This window comes from Cynara cardunculus, assembly GCF_001531365.2.
Source record: "Cynara cardunculus var. scolymus isolate 2C chromosome LG 6, CcrdV1, whole genome shotgun sequence".
In the NCBI taxonomy this organism is placed as follows: domain Eukaryota; kingdom Viridiplantae; phylum Streptophyta; class Magnoliopsida; order Asterales; family Asteraceae; genus Cynara; species Cynara cardunculus.
Genome location: NC_037533.1, coordinates 18,565,831 through 18,585,319, shown reverse-complemented (window position 1 = coordinate 18,585,319; position 19,489 = coordinate 18,565,831). Strand labels below are relative to the sequence as shown.

Sequence of the window (19,489 nt, the reverse complement as noted above, 5' to 3'; positions counted from 1 at the left end):
TATAATTTTTTATAAATATAATAACTAAGTATTTGAAATAAGATGTTTATCCAATATTTGATTATGTTTATCTGCAGTTAGTTAGACGAATTCAAGTATGGAGCTTTAATAAGTTGTATTTATGCACAATTTATTTGTAATCTTAAATTTTAAGTAATATGTATCAATAAACAGTACTTCATGCATACAAAATGGTTTTTAAGAGTTTTTGTCAAATGTTTTATGATATAGTATAGACTAATTGTGTACCCGCGCAATGCGGCGGGAGCCATGAATTTTAACGATTTTGAAGTTCCACTGGTTTTATAAGATAAGATTTAACGATGATATATGTTACATTTGGTCTTTACATATTAATACAATTTGAATAAATAAGAGTTATGGTTCCAATTACAGACTATCGATGAAAAAAATTGTATGACAATTTAAAATCCAATATATTTAAAATCGAACATATTTAAACGACTCCACAAATGTGTTCGATTTACAACAAGAGCAAAAAACCAAGAAACTTGAGTTTTAAGATAAACACTCAAAACCAATAAAGAAAACTATAAATTTGACAGATCATAAGCCATGAAAAGATAAAAAAAAAAGATGAGTTTTAGAATAAAATTTCAACTGTTTACCTCTTTCTTGTCCAGAAACTCAGATTAAGGTTGAATTAATACATGTATATATATATTTCAAAAAAACCCAAGAACATATTAATTCGGAACATATTATACAGTGCAATTTGGATAGCCTAACCCCAATATATATAATATATATATATAAATAAATAACTATAAAAGTATAAATTGTAAATATTAAAAATATTTTTTTTACAGTATATATAATATATAATAATATAATTAAGTAAAAAAACTATTGAATATTGGACTCATTTCGAAGGTATTAATGAGACGATTATAATGGTGTAACTTGTTAAAATAAAAATGTATTTTTTAAACATATTTTAATTGATATACGATTATGTATATTAATTTGATAAAAGTTAAAAATGAAATATTTAAAAGTAAATAACATAAAGTAAATTAATTAACTAATTATAGGGGTATAAAGTATAAATTTAAAATTATAATTTTAAAAAAATGGGTTGTGAGAGGGTGAGTGTATGTGAGGAGAGGAGGGGGTGAAAAAGTGATATAAATGATATCTTGATCATTTATATTTTAAGATTTTAAGACTTTTGTTAAATTTGCTTTATAAGATAGTATAGATATAGATAGTTGGTCTAACAATTGAGATTCAAAAAGATGGTTTAAAACTTATGTTTCCAAGAAGAAAAGAGTATGTGCTCATTTTTATGTTATAAAAGGGTAAGTGGTACGGCAAAGGTAAATAATTTAAAGCCAATTTTGAATTTTGGTCTCTGCTTTAAAAAAAAAACAGGGTTGTTTACCAAACTGTTACCTGAGTAAGCGTTTATTAGAAAAATTCAACGCTATTACTTATTTACCGGGATACGTTTTAATCCACCAAAATTGTATCATGTGCAACAATTTATCCGGTAAGTGCTAATTGTGGTAAGAATCGTCGCCTTCACTTACTGGGTAAGACTCTCGGTACTTGTCTTCGCTCTTACCGGGTAAGATTCTTGGTGCCATATGCATCCGATTAGGTAATGTGATTTGGTGAGCGCTTACTCGGGTAAGTGTTTGTTAAACGACCTCTAAGTCTTTTAATTGATGATATGAAGAAATCAAGAAATAAAAATACAATAACAAGTTGTCTCATGTGGATAGAGAAGTAGATTTGTGAGATTCTTATAAGTTTAAAATTATAGGTTACCAATAACTTTCACAACAGTTTTACATTGAACTTGAAATTATTGGGTCAGCGTTTTACCTTGGGATCTGTAGCGTCACAAATCTGAACTCAATCTTACGATCATAAAACTGAAACATATTGTAATTTTATCAGTAAAAAAATATGCTACTGAAAAAAAAAATACTATTTCCTTTATGTGAAAGAAATATCTTATCCAATACAGTATGTTTACCAAATTTTTTATTAAGTACTGTATGGATAAATTTGTTTGTCCGGATAAATTTGTCTGTCTGGATAAATGAGTGTTGTTTACTTTTTTTTTAATCTGAACCAACTATCTGAATAACATAAATGATCGATTTACCCCCCAATATTAATTATTTGAACATCAAAACAAAAAAATCATAAAGAGGTTGATGATGGGGTGTCTCATTTGGGAAGGAGGCGATACTTTAAACAAGGGGTAGGAGCAGGGACGGACCCAATTTTTTTTTTCCAAACAGTAGCACCTTATAATTAATATAGTATAATATACATCTATAAATAATTACAAAAAATATGGTTTTTATAGTACCGATAGGGCTGTAAACGAACCGAAGTTCAGCGAACCGTTCGTGAACCGTTCGGCGGGAAGTTCGTTTATGTTCATTTATTTAATAAATGAACGAACGTGAACTATTTTTTTTGTTCGTTTAGTTAAATGAACGAACATGAACAAGAGTCTCGTTCGTTCATTTATGTTCGTGAACGTTCGTTCATTTACCGTTTGTTTACGTTCGTTTATATTCGTTCGTTTATGTTCGTTTATATATTAAGTTTAATATATTATAATTTATTTATTTACTTTGAATTCAAATAATATTTATTTATGTTCGTTTAGTCCGTTCGTTTACGTTCGTTTAGCATGTTWACGAACGAACATAAACGAACACGAACACACCTTATTTCTAAATGAACGAACACGAACACATAGATTTTCGTTCGTTTACCGTTCGTGTTCGTTCGGTTAAGTTAAACGAACGAACATGAACAAGCCTCCGTTCGTGTTCGTTTGGTTCGTTTACAACCCTAAGTACCGATAAACAACTCCTAAACTTGTACCCGACGCGTCTTCATCTTTTGAAAACGGTCAATATATACCCAAAAATAATTACAAAAAGTATGGTTTTGGTTATTTGGGCTTTGTTTTGTTTGGGTTTTAGTTGCACCATTTGGATTTCAGGGAAATACGGTAACACCTTCTAAAACGATACGGTTGCACCGTTAACAAACCTAAATTTTTTACCCTTCGGCCGCAAAATAATACGGTAGCACGTGCCACCCATGCCACCACACCAGGTCTGCCCATGGGTAGGAGTGTCATTTTTGCGGCTGAATGAGGACAACACACCATTTCTATCTGTGCAATTAAGCCATGTTCTATGTAAATAAGCCGTAAGTAAACAACCCAAATAAGCTGTGCAAATAAGCCAGATATACCAATAAGACTAATTAAGCCGCAAGTAAACAGCTCCATTGGATATACCAAAAAAGAATTTTGAGACGTATGTTCTCTAAAACAAAAATCCGAACAAAATACGTTATACAATTTCAAAATAAAATCAAAATATATGTTGTTTATATGCAATTTGGTTTTAAAAAACCATTATTTGACTTAAAATCATGAAAAGAAATCCAACAAAATTGATCAAATGGGTTGAAACAATGGATGGTATACAAAAACCCATTGGAGTGGAACCCTTGTTTCATTATGAAACAAGCAAAAGTTAGACCACATTATTTTTTTAGTGGGGTTTGCTTCCCCCTTTTAAATTTTCTTCGGGTTGGTGTGACTGTTACAATCATTAAAGATATTTTTCAGATCGGAAATAAATTTACTGTTAAAACCAGTCAAGTTTTCAATAAACGATGAAATGATTTATATGTTTGTAGCTGATGTGAAGAGTTGTATTCGTGCTATTTGTATACTTCCTTCATCTTTTTTTTGAATCGTACTGTTGGTTGCGAAGATGGTTCTGTAAATACACTGACAATCTGTCGAACTCGTTGTATTGATTCAGGTTTAAAGATTTCATCTGTTTAGCTGTAGCTTTGCTGAATAATGGAAAAACAAGCTTAGAAAGCTTTCAAGAAAACTTATTACTGTCGAAATACAAAATTTATTACAGTTCGGGGAAGACGTGTACAAACGAGATATGCAGCAACAAGAAGAAGGAAAAAGATTACATAGAGGGACTCCTGAACACTTGTCAGATATGTGCCGAAAGGTCGAGAAAGTTGGAAATCTGATGACAGAAATATACCTAACTTATTTAAAAGAAAAATAAGAGATACAAGTGATATTTATTGGTATATTCTACTCAAAAAGGGGAGTAATGGACTACCTCCAATAAGAGAGGTACCAAATCCCATGCAACTCATAAAGAATTTAGGGTAAAAGCAAAAGCACTTCAATAATTCACCACTAAATATCAATCAACCCCCTTAACTTTTCCAAAAGTAATACAATTGCTTAAAGAAACAAGAAAAAGCCACATGTGATGGAAATCCCACTAAATTAACTCCTACTTTTCTTCCTTATATATCCCACCACCACCATTGCTCTATGTTCAGCGGTATGAACCACAGAACCACCAACAAGCCATCGAAAGTTGCCTATTACGTATCTTTCTTTTGAAAGATTTGTTTTCGGTCTGTAAAACCCCCGAAAGAATGGATCCTTCAAGGATACATGTTTATCGGGCACGAGCAACCAAGAAGCACAAAGGGGAACAACTGTTGAACGATGTCATCTTGTATACCCTGACCACATTAGCATGTACCTCATTTTGTTCAAGTCCGTTATGGTACCCTCCATTTTGTGCCACCTTCAACGTCTTTTTCTTCTTCTCTCTTCCTAAGATAACCTCATTTTTCATCACTAGCAAGGCTCTGTTCATCATGGGCAACCTCATTGTCTTATTCCTATTGGGAGAATCGAAGTTTTTTGCCTCTAAGTCTAAGGCTTACAAAGAGGTTTGCCATGATAAATACAAATGCAAGCGTATTGATCAACTTCAGGCTATCTCCTCAACTGAGGAAGAAACGACTATGAGGGTTAGTAACGATGCTTTAGAACAAGAGAAGCAATTGATGATCTGTGGATCAAAAACTAGCAACGAGGGCGACCGTGATGAGTTTTTTGAATTGTGCAATGATGAAGAAACTTGTGAATCAGGTGTTGATAACATGACCGAATCATTTGGTCATGAGGAAGAAGATTTAAGTTGTTCGGAACAGAACGTAAAAGCAGTTGAGGAAGAAAAACACCAGGGTTTGGAGGGTGATGGGGACGTGAGTTTGCCCGCCGAAGAATTGAACAAGTTGGTTGATGATTTTATTGCTAGAATCATTAGACAAAGAAGGCTTGAAACATAACTTGTAGGGGTTAAATTTGTAAAAATAATGATAGATGAGGGTGGAGAGTGCAATTTTTAGAAGTGCTTGAGAGAATGCCAAGAATGATGCCTTGGGGGAAGAAAATATATAAATTAGTCTCTCTTGTTTTTTGGTTGCAATAAAGAATATTAAACAATTTGCATATTTAAGAAAATAGTATAGAGAAAGGTTGATTTGAAAAATGGTAAATATTTAAGAAATAATAAATGATCCAGGCCTTTCATCTTATCAACATTTGTGGTTTTGATTGTGAAGTATTGGATAATTTCTTGCATGGGTATGTGGAAGATATAAGAGTAGTTTCGTAACTTTTACTAATAAACGGCAAATGGGTTCATATGTGAACCCGTGTGATTCACATATGTTCATATATGAATCAGTTAATTAGTTCATATGTGAATCACATGAGTTTATATGTGAATCAGTTAATTAGTTCATATATGAATTACAAGGGTTCATATATGAATCAATTAATTAGTTCATATGTGAATCACTTAAAATAGTTCATATGTTAATTACATGGGTTCACATATATGAACATATAGTTCATATGTGAATCATACGGGTTCACATATGAACCCGTTTGCCGCCTATTTATAAAAGTTACATAACTATCTCTTCAATTTTTTGCATAGTTGCAAATTTTGATCAGTGAAAGTCGCAATTATTGAGCAGTCAAATCTGATCTTGACCATATGAAGGGTTAAGATGACTTCTCAATAGTTACCGTTTCTCAAAATAACCTATGACAACAAAAACACACACACACACACACACACACACACATATATATATATATATATATATAACTTTAAAATCTAGTAAACTATGATAACTCGATTGTAATCAATGAACCGTGAAGAAAACACACCCATAAAGGAAATTGAGAAAAACCAATACATTATGTGTTATTTTATATGATTAACATATATTTGTTTCACAGTGTGTTATCATCTAAATGATTTAATTGATTAACATATATTTGTCTCACAATGTATTTATTTTACATGTATTTTTGTTTCACAATATAAAAAAAAAATTAGACGTAAAATAACCAAATACATATGAAATAAACATATCCTAAAACAAATATATGTTAACCATAAGGGTGGTGCCTGATTGGTTTGAACTTGGCTCCAAATGTCAAAAGTAACAGGAGGTCCCAGGTTTAAATCCAAGGAGGAATAAAAATCCCCTCGTGACTACGGAGGTTCAAATGCGGTAACTCTGGGCTATCTGCGAAGCAGGTGGTCGCCCTGGGATTAGTCGGCTCGCACAGCGGGTTAGATATCCAGGTTAATAAAAAAAAAACTTTAAATTCTAACCTTAGATAGAAAAAAACATCTAAAATAATATCTTATAGGAGAAAAGCAATCCATCAAATTTTGTGCTCGAGATGCCGAGATGATATTATGGTCGTAATTTATATTACTAGAACCAAATCTAAACGTTTTTGCAAACCATGATGACCATTTTGTAATTTTAGAACTATAGTTACAAAAAATATTACTTTAGACAAACAACATGGACCAATGTGAGGGGATTTTTTGACTCATTTAGCGTTTGAGGCTAGTGGGGTCCTGAGATTGAACTCAAACCTGTCTTATATTTGGACAATGTCATCCCACCCTTTCCCAACTGAGCTATACGTCAGAGACTACGTTTAAAAGTATATTAGGACCACTTTTTGTTCGTTAATAGTAGTTTTCAACATAAGAAATCGACATGTCAACCACAATTTCTTTTACGAACACCAAAAGGCGATTACAATTGAAAGTTGGTTCAGGAATACCATCTTTGTAACAAAATATTATAATAAAGCGGAGCGAATAATGTTGATCCTGACATATGCAACGGTTTTTAAAACGTGACAAGACTTACTTATCTGATGATGTAATATTTGAACTGTATTTTTTTTTCTTGAAAAATAATGAAAACGGGTTAAAAGTCGTTCAAATAATTTAAACCCACAAAAACCCTTTTATTAAAAAAAATAGATTATTAATTTTTTTTTGTTAATTTTTTTTTCTTATTTTCCTTAATAAAAACAATTTAAAAGGTTTTATCATAATAAATTTATTAAAATGATGGATGGGATTGTGACAAATTTAAATAAATAGGGGGCAAAAGTAGAATTCATAAAACCAGAGGGGTGTTCTTGCAATTCCCAAAACAATGCACTATAAAAGCGAAACAGTTTTCGACGTACGACGATGATTATTACTGCTTATAAGGTTTAATGTTTAACATATAACTGTGTGATCGTAGTGATGGATATTACCAGAGAGTTGTTTAATGTCGTATTTCTTCTTTACTCGATCATCAATTTCATCTTTTATGTGCCTCTGATTTGGTTATTCAATTTGTTAAGAGTCTGCTTTAGATTTGTTTATCTTGAAGAACTTGCTGGAAAAGTAATACTCATTACTGAAGCTTCATCTGGTATTGGTAAGGTAAGATCTGTTTTTAAACTTTTACCTGTAGAAGTTTTGATTACGTTTAAAGGAACAACTGATGACTCTGTTATGAATTTGGATGTACGAAAGCATTTGGCGATTGAGTATGCAAAAGAAGGGGCCTGTTTGGCTTTAGTTGCAACGAGAGAGAAGCAGCTGCAGACGGTGGCCCGAGATGCAAAGGCAATGGGATCACCAGATGTGATTGCGATCCCTGCAGATGTTTCCAAACATCAGGATTGTAGCAGATTAATTGAACAAACCATCCAACATTTCGGTAAATGTGAGTCACGTACTTACATTTCTGTAAATATATCTGGATATTTTCAAGTAAATATTTGCCTACCGTTTGAACAAACCATCAATAGATTTTTTTAATTAAATTCAGCAATGAAACACCATTGTTCTGTTTGAAATGATGTAACGAAGGACTCAAACTTTATAAATTCAATTAGTTAAATATTAAATATTGTGATTGTTAGAGGTTGTTTGTTTACCTCTTAATAGTTCTATTAACAGGCAGAGTATGAATCGTTAAGAGGTGAATCTTGTTTGGCAAAAAAAAAATCTGCCTCTTAATGATTCTAAAACCCTCTGAATAATTTTGTATCATGGGTCTCCTTTAACCATTAAGCGCCCTAACTTCATTGTAAACAATTACCAAACAATTATATTTCATTTTGCACTATATCATTAGAGCCACTTAATCATTCTGATCACTTAATTATTTTGCACCGAACCATTCAGCAACTGCCAAACAGCCACTAAGTGTAATTTTGTTTTAATAGTGGATTATCTTGTGAACAATGCCGCCATTGCAACATACGGTTTCTTTGAAGACCAAACTTTTGTCCCTAATGATAATCCCGTCATGGTACGTATCTCTCTTTCAATCATATCGTATTTATATATCTGTGTGTTACTGATTTGGATATAAATACAGGTTTCAATTCGAGCAAATCAAGTTGAACTAGGTGATGAATTAAGATTGATTGTAGATACAACGTATGCGATATTTTTTTTCTTTCAAAAAGATTAGAATTAAAAAATGTATCAAAATATAACGAAATTCACTTAAATTTTTATTTAGTATAACGATAATTTTTTCTCAGTTAGTGTAACAAAAATAAATCATAAATGGATTTCCAGTGTGCATGGCATCGATTAATTTTGATGTGTCATTTTTTGGTGCAGCAACTTGAAATCCACGTTATCAGTAGTTACAAATCTATCGCTAAATACAAATTAAAGTGAAACTCGTTACATTTATACCCAGATTAAGTTGGACAAAGGGTCGTTTACCGAATGTTTACTGGGTCAATTACCCTACCAGATGTACATGACAAAGACTTAGAATCTTGCCCAGTAAGAGCAGTGGACAGGACCGAGAGCCTTATCCTATAAGTGAAGGTGACGACTCTTATTTGATTAGCGCTCCGTTGATAAAAATATTGCATATGATGTCGTTCCAATTGATTAGAAATATAACCCGGTAGGTTAAAAAAACAATGTAGTATTCTAACAAATACTATTAAAACTTTGAGTAAATTACAAATTTGGTCCTTATGATTTGTTGAAAATAAGAATTTTTCGTCTCTGTAGTTTTGAAGTTACAAGATGGTCATTGTGTTTTGCAATAATGTGCAAGTTTGGTCCCTCTCTCTAACGGTTAAATGATGAGTACTTTCGTTCTTTTATCGATTTCTTTTTGTCTTTTACCCCAATCAAAAACCACAAGAACCAAAATCATAAAATCGATTTTGATAAGGGTAAAAGAAAAAAAAAATCTATAAAAAGAACGGAAATATCTCTCATGAACGGAATTTTTTAACAACCGTTAAAAGGGGAGACCTAATCTAAGCGTTTTTTCAAGCTATGATGATCATCTTGTAATTTCAAAACTATAGAGACAAAAACTATTATTTTCGACAAACCACAGAACCATATTTGTAGCTTACTCTAAAACTCATTAAGCCCACTTGACCCTTGATATAATTTGTTATTTGTAATACATTATTTCGGAAAAGATCATGATATTGCACTGATCAAGTAAAAAACACAGATAAAACCCAAAATTTCAATAAAATAGTATGAGTTGTACTTCTTGTGAGTACTGAGCTCTTGCCTTCTTTAAAATCACTGTATATTTGATTTTTTTTTACATGTTGTTTTTGATGCACAGTTATATGGGTGGTTTGCAATTGCTGGTTACAAATCCTTTTGCACAAATATTACATAAAGCAGTAGAACTCAATACTTTGTTGTTATACAGGACATTAACTTTTGGGGATCTGTTTATACCACACATTTTGCACTTCCACATCTAAAGAGGAACCAAGGAAAAATAATCGTGATCTGTTCTTGTGGGGGTTGGTGCGGGACTCCAGGATTAAGCGTGTACAATGTGAGTACATACATTCACCGCTTTACATGTTTATCTTGATTCATTTTTTTGGGTAACTTTGGGTTTCCGAGTCAGCTTATGTGCATTAGTTAATGCCTTTGGTAACCATGAACGGACTAGAGTCATCGTAAATGAACGTCCATGACTGCAAGAGGTTTGGCAGCATCTGGATTCCAGCCTACAGTAGATGAGATTTTCCACTACATCCCCTTTTGGCTTAACCAGTGCACCACAATCCAAGTTACCAAAGCTTTTAATAGTATTCCCTTGTTTTTTACAAACTTGTTTTTAATACTAAAAAGACACACGCTTTATAAATGTCAATAACATTTAAATCAGCATTCTTATCCAAAATCAGTCTTTTTTTTGAAATACAACGTTTTTTTACCTGTTCTTTTCGCAAGAAAGCTGTTTGCTGGTAGAAAACCCCAGTATGATTGTTAAAAAAGTTTCGTTACTGATATATAATTATGTTTTCTTTATCACAATGGTGTTATAGGCAAGTAAAACCGCGTTGGTAAGTTTCTTCGAAACCCTAAAGATGGAGCTTGATTCAGAAGTTGATATAACAATCGTTACTCCAGGATTGGTTGATTCCAACTTGACCGAGGAAAAATGGATGGAAGAGGTACACACTTTATCCCTTAGTTTCTTCGACACAGTATACATCAATATCTGTGAATAAATACAAGCTCACAACTCAGTATTTTAAGAATCCATTAATACAATTTACAAGTGTTCATAAGTTTTATTGTGTTATGATATGAAGCAGATATCTCTATTTTCCACAGGGTTCTTGTTTGATGGTTTTTTGCTTTCTTTATTTTGTTTTGGAATTCATATTGGACCAGGCAAACGTAAAGTGGGCGCCAACGGTATCAGTTGAAAGGTGTGTTAAGGCGATTGTTAATAGCACCAAATGTGGAGATAAATATGTTGTAGAGCCACCGTGGATGATGACAGTATTACTATGGAAGATACTCTGTCCAGAGATTTTCAACTGGGTTATGAACTTTCTGTTTGTAACTTGGCCAAATATTTCGTCAAAAAAAGCAAGATCCCACAAGTCTCGTTGATTTCAACCTGCTGATTTTGGAATGGAGAAAGACGTGTAAGTCGTATCCGTGTTTGTCTTAAAAGTACTGTAGTTGTTTGAGTCAAATTATATGACAGATGATAATTACGAGTGGTTCATATCTGAGCATGCGTTCTCTAAAAGGAAATGAACATATAGTACATAGATGCTTGATCGTTCAATGGTCAAACAAATAAATTCTAAAATATGTTGCAAACAGTATGCAATATTTATATAAAATCCACTTAACAGTGTTTGAGGTTACGGTTTGCGTATATGAAAAAATACTGTTGTAGTAACGTATGTCTTATCAATGTGGCTTAATGATCGAGTTGGACATGTTAGACCATCTCCAGTGAATGCACCAAATCTTGCATCAAACCCTCTCCGATGAATGGTCTGTTTTTTACACTATTTTACTGTCATAAATAGTAAAACACCAAATTTGTTGTACTATTGATGATATATCATAGCCGGTTACAACAATATAGACAAATGAATATCAAAGGGTCTTTGGCCTAGTGGTATCTGAGCCTCTTGCTTCTTAGGAGGTCAGTGGTTCAAACCTCATTAATAGTGAGGAGGGTGTGTGAGTTTATTTGTTACATTTGTCGTATATAAGATATAAATAGGCGCATCATGACATTTATTAAAAGAATGACCATAGAAATAGGCGCATCATGACATTGTAAGATGTCTCGTCCGGATGAACTAGTTGGTTCTAGAAATGTTAGAAAAAGTGAACGAAAAAGATGAATAAAAAGTGCAGACAGAGACACTGCAAAATCATAAAGCAGTTCCTATTAATGGTATATGGAATGCAAGCCAGCTCTAAGATCACATCTTTGGAATAAAATCAGTTGGAATAAGAAGCGAGTATAAAAAATGTTGTCCAAAAACTTTTAAACGAACAATAAATTAATTTATTTTGTGTTTTATTATTATTTTTTTCATTTCTAAACATTTGTTATAATATTAATGTTAGATTCATAATTTAAAGTAGAAAAAATCACAACATTAAGCAATAATTAAACTATTGTATTTTTTTGACAACCAATATTTCATTTAAATAAATTATTCATATATTTTTATAAAGAAAAAGGTCTAAAAACCCAATAATTTTAGTGATTGAAATGATTAAGTCCTTAGACAATTTTTTTGGAACAAATAAGTTCTTGGACATTCCAAAATATGTTAAATAACTCATTGGACTTTCTAAAACCTGTTAGATACATTCTTTTGACATATAAAACTGGTTAATTTGGTAAACATTTTTTGAACCAAATGAACTTTCATATTTTAAACGATTAAGTCTCTAAACATTTTTTGAACCAAAAAAGTACTTACATCTATAAAATGAAACAAATATACTAAAAAAGTACTTACACTTAAAAAAAATATTGATGAAATATATTTTAATTAAAAATAAAAAATATTATGTAAATGATTTTTCAAATTAAAAAATAAAAAAAGATTGAAAAGGATCACGGATAAAATTTATTTTAATTAAAGTTAAAATATATTCCGTTGGTGATTTTTCTAATTGAAAAAAATAGCAAATAATTTAATTAAACTATTGACGAATTAACGATAAAATTTAACTAAATACATAATTAATTGATTAAAGAAAAAGAAAATAAATTAAAATCCTTTAAAAAAATTACTAAAATAATATAAAAAAAACACAACCTTTCATGATGAATGATATATTTTTAAAGAGTATATTTATAAAAATGACGCGTTCTTTTTTTCATGTTTAAAAACATAATAAATCATTTTTATTTCGTTACTTTTTTAAAACATAAATAAAAAAAATTATTTTCATCTGTTGGAGATCCGGAGATGGATGGGACCCGCAGATGGGAGTGTGGATACCACGTGTAGGGTTGCAAGGGTACGAGAGTAAGGACTGGAAATGGAGTTACCTCGAGTACCGGTTAAAAACCAGGTCTAAAGTCTGAAAAGAACTCGTTATCTGATAGTAGCTGTGAAATAATTATGTGTCCAGTTAGCAGTCAATTTTTGTGCCTAGATCTTTACAATACCCAACCGTGTCTTTCGATATCATCAATCGAAAAATACTGTGTTCTCGAATCTAATGTTCTGTTTTGTCTCCAATCTTGTCAAGATACGTCATCAATTTATTAAGCTTCGAGAATTAAATTATAAATAAAATGAAATAATGATGTGTTTTTACGTAAAAGAACATGATTTTTACTCCTAATTTTGTATACCTATTTAACTTGACAGATAAAAGCCCAAATTAGGCCCATTGGGCTTCCTCCATTGATTTAAGTTAGCCCATAAAAGCCCAATTTGCATTTTGCAATATCACTTGTTTCTTGAAAGCCCAAATCTGAAATCCAAATGGGAAAATTGCACATGTATTATACATAAATAATAAATTACATATTCTAATGCAAAATTTTAATTTATGATCCATATTTTATTAAGAGGTCGTTTTACCAAATACTTACCCGGTAAACGTTTACTGATACATTTAACACTATCAATTACTTACCGAGTAAGATTTTAGTCCACCAAAATGGTATCGTGCGCAACAATTTACCTGGTAAGAGCTAACCATGGTAAGAGTCGTCCTCATCACTTACCGGGTAAAACTCTTGGTCTTTGTCTCACTCTTACTAGGTAAGATTTTTTGTCCTTACCATATTCATCCGGTAAGGTAATGTAACTTGATATTCACTTACCCCAGTAAGCGTTTGGTAAACAGCCCCTGAGTCTTAAATATAAGGCTTATGGTCGGTTAACGAGTAATCACTTACCTATAAGAGAAATTATTGTCACTTATTTCAATCTTTTAACATCCTCAGTCATCAAAATAGACTGTTGGTAAACATGTTAAACCCGATAAGTGCTTATTCAACACGACCCTTGGTCCATGTTATGCTTCTTACCGGGTAAGATTTTTAGTTTTTATAATACTGAAACAGTAAGGTAAATAATACGGTATGCGCTTACCCAGTAAACATTTAGTAAAAATCAGCCCCTGAATTTTCATAAACTATTATAGTAAGTGATAAATGTATTTTAGTTGTTGAAGTATTAAATGTTGCAAAACGAAAACTTGGATTGTAAAAACATCTTCAACAGCTATTGTGGAATAATAAAATATTTAAAATTATTAATATGCATATATGTACTATATTGTAAAACATTTGAAAAAAAACTCTTAAAAACCATTCTTTATGTATAAAGTACTGTTTATTAATGTATATTACTTAAAACTTAAGATTACAAGTAATTGTGCATAAGTACAATTTATTAAAGCTTCATTTTTGAATTCGTATAACTAACCGTAGATAAACATAATCAAATACATGTTAAACATCTCATTTTAAATATAAAAATCTAAAATATAATTAGGATAATCATTTAAATCTAACAAAATCATTATCTTTATAAAAATTATATTGTTAAGCCAAAAATAAATTACTTCGTTATTAAACCTAAATTAAGTTATAATAAAAAATTGAAGTAAAGAAATTGTAAAAAACCGAGAAATTTAAAATAGCTAATTTGATATTAATATTGATACATTTTTTCAAATTTTTATGATATCTTCAAATTTATTTTTATTTAAAAGTAATAACGTTATCTTTATCGAAACCATATAAACCGTATTATATATCAACAGAAACAAAAAATAAAATAAAATATTAAAATATAAATGTATCTCATTATATTATACGAGTACCCTTCCTTCTGATATTTTAAAATTAAAAAGAGGCATTTAATATTTAGTTGACCATAATAAAAAAAGTCAACCTAAATGTAATGAGTTTGAATCTCGTGTGAATTGCAATGATGCACCAATAAATGTGTAAATGATTGGAAAGTTGTTACACTAAGAAATCTATTTCTTCTATCACATGAAACTGGAAAAAAAAAATGTCTCTGTCATGGTTTTAAAATTCTATTAATGATTTTATATTATAAGTTTTTTTTAATCATTCAGTGTCTTAATCTTATTATAAACAATTACCAAACAATTATATTTCATTTTGTACTATATCATGAGGCTTCTTAATTATTCTGACCACTTAATCATTCTACACTAAATCATTCACCAATTACCAAACAGCCCATAAATCATCTCTAACGGATTCTTAAAAAAATTATAAATTAAAATTTAAAAAAAAATTACATTTATCTCTAATAGATTTTCTATTTTGAAGAATCCGACATTGATTATAATATTAAAATATTATTTATTTTTTTAAATATTTATTTTTAAAGTTTACTGTTGGTGGTCTCACTTGATAACTATTTTTTGGGTTATCTCCATATTTAGAGAAAGAACTCTTCTACGTATTTTCTTCATTTTGAAGATAGTTTTGGAAAAGCTGTTGGATCAAAATATTGGCTCAAAATCCTTATTTTCTTCATTTTGAAGAAAACGATTGAAGATGCATTAACAATATTTTTAACAAGTGTATCTCGTGTCATGGCCATGACAGTTTTTATCAAGTTAATACCAGCTGAATTTATAAATGTGGGTGTCTGAGTCAGTTTGTGGATACCCAATAATGGATTCAGGATCTTTGTCAAGCGCGTATACATTAAAGGTGGATCACAGGCTTGTAAAATCGCTCGACGTATCTTTAGCCGAATTCCACCATTTCGAGAAACATTTTCAAAGTTTTTTGATTGATTTAGTCGGTATTTTTTGTTTATTTTCCTTCTATTTTAAAATATTCTATAGCATTTTTCTCAAAGTTTAGCAGGTGCGCCTTTAATATCCAAAAAAAAGTTTCTACTTGCTAAGAATCAGTTAAATAGATGCACGAGACCCCGCTCGGGTCTTCATAGGTTTGCACATATGTGTACCTCGACCAATGAACCCTAAAGTTAACAGTGAGACAAACCTCCGATGACCATAAGGAAACTTGAACTACTTAGACTAGGAAATGCTAGAAAAATCTCCGTCATGAATGGTTCAGTGGAACTTCTGTATTGTTTTTGTGTTTCTAACAAAGTGTTTTCCAATGGCCGAAAATACAACAGTTTCTAAAAAGTTAAAATACGAACGTCATAAGTATTTATGTGGGCTTCTAGATTACTACGAACAATCAACCACAAGACTGCCAGTTTGGTTTGAGTTTGGGCTCCAAATATCAAAAGTGTCTGGAGGTCTCAAGTTCAAATCCAATGAGAAATAAAAATCCCCTTGTAGCCACGCAAAGATCAAAAGTGTCTGCAGTGACTTCAAGTTACCCGCAAAACAAGTGGTCGTTTTGAGATTAGTCGACTCACATAGCGGGTTGGATATTCAAGTTAATAAAAAAAATTCTTTTTATTTAAATTAAATGTTATTAAACCTCTTTTATAGCACTTAATTAAAAGTAAATTTAAAATCTTTCAACATTCAATTAAATACTCTCTTAGATCTTTAAGTTAGAGAAGCAAAAAAAAACTCAAATCCTTTTTCAACCCATAATTATGAATTATAATAAGTTATTAAAACAATATTAAAAAGCTTAATAAATTCTATCGACAAAATCAGATAACCTAATATGACACGAAAAATAAATCTGCATATTAGTCCTCTAAAAAAATGCCAAATTTTATTGCGACATGCCTCCCGTCATTTTTCTTTCTCACTTCCATCAGTCACACTACTTTAAGACATCTTTAACAGATTCTTCAAAATTTATGATATGCTATTTTTTCTACAAGTCACATTCTATATTATTAAACCACTATCAAACAGTCATATATATATATATATATATATATATATATATGACTAAGTGAATAAACTGTTGGTTTCATTACGCTTCAAACAATCATACATACATACATACATACATACACACACACACATATATATATAAAGAGAGAGAGAGAGAGAGAGAGTTTGTTTCAAATGCAATCTTTCGCATTTGTATAACCAATGCAACCTAATAAATTGAAATATTTATAAAAATGATGATAGTTCATTTAGTATGATTTAAACATTTATGCAAGATGAATAAAGTTTATTAATTATGATCAATACTTTATATTAAAAAACAATCAAAACTTTTATGAAATTACATATTCATCAAATTAAATAGACGGTTGAGATTGAGTTGTATTGGTTGTACAAATGTAAGGGGTTGTATAATAACCCCAATTATATATATATATATATATATATATATATAGAGAGAGAGAGAGAGAGACTTGAGATCATGTGAGACCAAGGGTTTTTCGTGAGACCCGTAAGACCAATTCTCAACCCTTGGATTAGATATACAATATGAACATTCATAATCACAAAATTGCCATGAGATTTCTCAATAATCACAAATTTGTCACCGTGCAACTTTAGACCATTAGATCATTAGCTTATAAAGTTGATCAATGTATATAAATTGGTCTTACGGGTCTCTCGAAAAACCATTGATCTCACGTGAACCCAACCCTATATATATATATATATATATATATATATAAACCGTACAAACCACCCTCATACGTCGATTTCATTGTTTAATCTTATGAAATCTTTTCATGAAATTGTTTAATCCTGTGAAATTGTTTCATATAATACTTTTTTGATTAATTTGTTTCATATATGGTTATGAAATTGTTTCATATAATATTTAATGAAATTTTAATGAAACTGTTTCATTATTTCTCTAAAATTAAAATAATGAAGATGATAATATCCATGATTAATACCCTCCACAATAAAAATGGTTAATCAACATCTCATAATTACAAAAAAATGAACAAAATGAAAATTTGTGATTGGTTGAATGAGGTTTTCACGGTTTTTACAAATTAAATGGTTTTTATTTGAACGTTTCCCCATATATATATATATATATATATATATAACTGAATAAACTATTAGTCTCATTAAGCTAGTAATGAGCTTGCCCTCAATTATATATACAAAAATCTAACTGTAATTATGTATTAACGTATAAAAGAAAAAGAAAACTTAGCTAATAATAACCAGAGTCGAGTTTTCATACTCGAATAATTATACATTTCAGGGTCATTTCTCTACTCAAACTCGATAAATATAAATCGGAGTTTGAATTACGCGATGAAAGTTCGACGTTTGTAACCCTAATTATATCGTATAACTTTACAAAATTACTATATATCTATATCATATATTCACAAAACCCGAAAAAAATTGTATCCTACGGATTCATACCATTGGTGAATTTCGTCAACGAAATCCAGTTTTCTAATAGTGATATTAATTAATTCATCTTAATCAACCGTGACGGTGTCAGGACTCCGTAACCGCCATATCCTTTAGCCATCTGATCGGTGGCGCCGGTGTTCACCAACCGCCGGCTAGGATTAAATGGACTACACGACCCGTATCCAATGAACCCGTATCCAATGAACCCGCATCCATGGGGCTCCATTTCCTTAGCCTCCATCTCCGCCACCACTTTGAAGAAAAGATCCACGTCGCATGGAAGAAGTATCGGGCCGGGTGTATTGTACCCGTATTCGATTTCAGCGTCTTCCAAAAGCATCTTAAACAAAGGATGGTTCACGTACTTTGTCTTGACGGAAAACCGCTGTTTTTCCGGCCCCACGTACACCGGAAAAAACCCTTCCGGCGACACCCTTTTCTGGCTTTTCCGCTTCGATCGGCACCGCTCCCATGTCTTCCTAAGAAAGTTTTTCTTTTCCAAACTACCCTTCACCGGCGACTCCATGAAAGTGCAAGTAATTATGTGTGTGTGTGTGTGTATATATATATATATATGTTGTGTTTCAGGCGATTAAAGAAATGGGTTTTTTAGGGTTTGTGAGGTTGAAGAAGATGGACGTTAAGTAGTTCTTGTTAAGCTGTGGGTTAAAATGAAGACAGAGGGTGTTCTTGGGTGGGTTATATGTTGAGAAAAGAAGGTCTGAACATGGACAGACAAGTGTGTGATCTAAGAAACTAAAAGTGGTTTCTTTGTTTTGTTCATGAAGCTTTAAATATTGAGATTGAAGGATGAAGATTGGATACGTAGAGAAGTGGGTTATAGGGGATAAAGGATATAGATACAATATATATATATATATATAGAGAGAGAGAGAGAGAGAGAGAGAGAGAGATGAATTGAATCTAACCTAGATAGAGAAGAGACAAAGACTTTTGAGATCAGAACTGAACTAGGTAGCGACTAATACGGATTAGGCTGAACTAATTGGACTAAGCCATGTTTGTTAACAATTTGATGAGCTTAATGGAACTTACAACTTATCTGATTAACTATGTATGATTGTTTAATAGTGGCTTAAGGATATAAAATGACTTATTCAGTAAGTTCAAGTTTATCCAAACCTGCTATTATCAATTAAATCACGACTCTT

General features: G+C 31.2%; 2 protein-coding genes across 2 annotated transcripts; one reads left to right on the top strand and one right to left on the bottom strand.

The window, feature by feature from the left end:
- Positions 1-7,481: 7,481 nt before the first annotated feature.
- On the top strand, positions 7,482-11,147 carry LOC112514237 (11-beta-hydroxysteroid dehydrogenase-like 2). The gene is made up of 6 exons (XM_025120570.1): positions 7,482-7,664; positions 7,758-7,950; positions 8,456-8,541; positions 9,940-10,071; positions 10,571-10,699; positions 10,923-11,147. The coding sequence occupies exons 1-6, from the start codon at positions 7,482-7,484 to the stop codon at positions 11,145-11,147; spliced, it is 948 nt and encodes a 315-aa protein (XP_024976338.1).
- A 6,990-nt stretch (positions 11,148-18,137) lies between these two features.
- LOC112514901 (auxin-responsive protein SAUR71-like) lies at positions 18,138-19,080 on the bottom strand. Its single transcript, XM_025121533.1, has one exon. The coding sequence runs from the start codon at positions 18,841-18,843 to the stop codon at positions 18,373-18,375; it is 471 nt and encodes a 156-aa protein (XP_024977301.1). The 5' UTR covers positions 18,844-19,080; the 3' UTR covers positions 18,138-18,372.
- Positions 19,081-19,489: the final 409 nt, after the last annotated feature.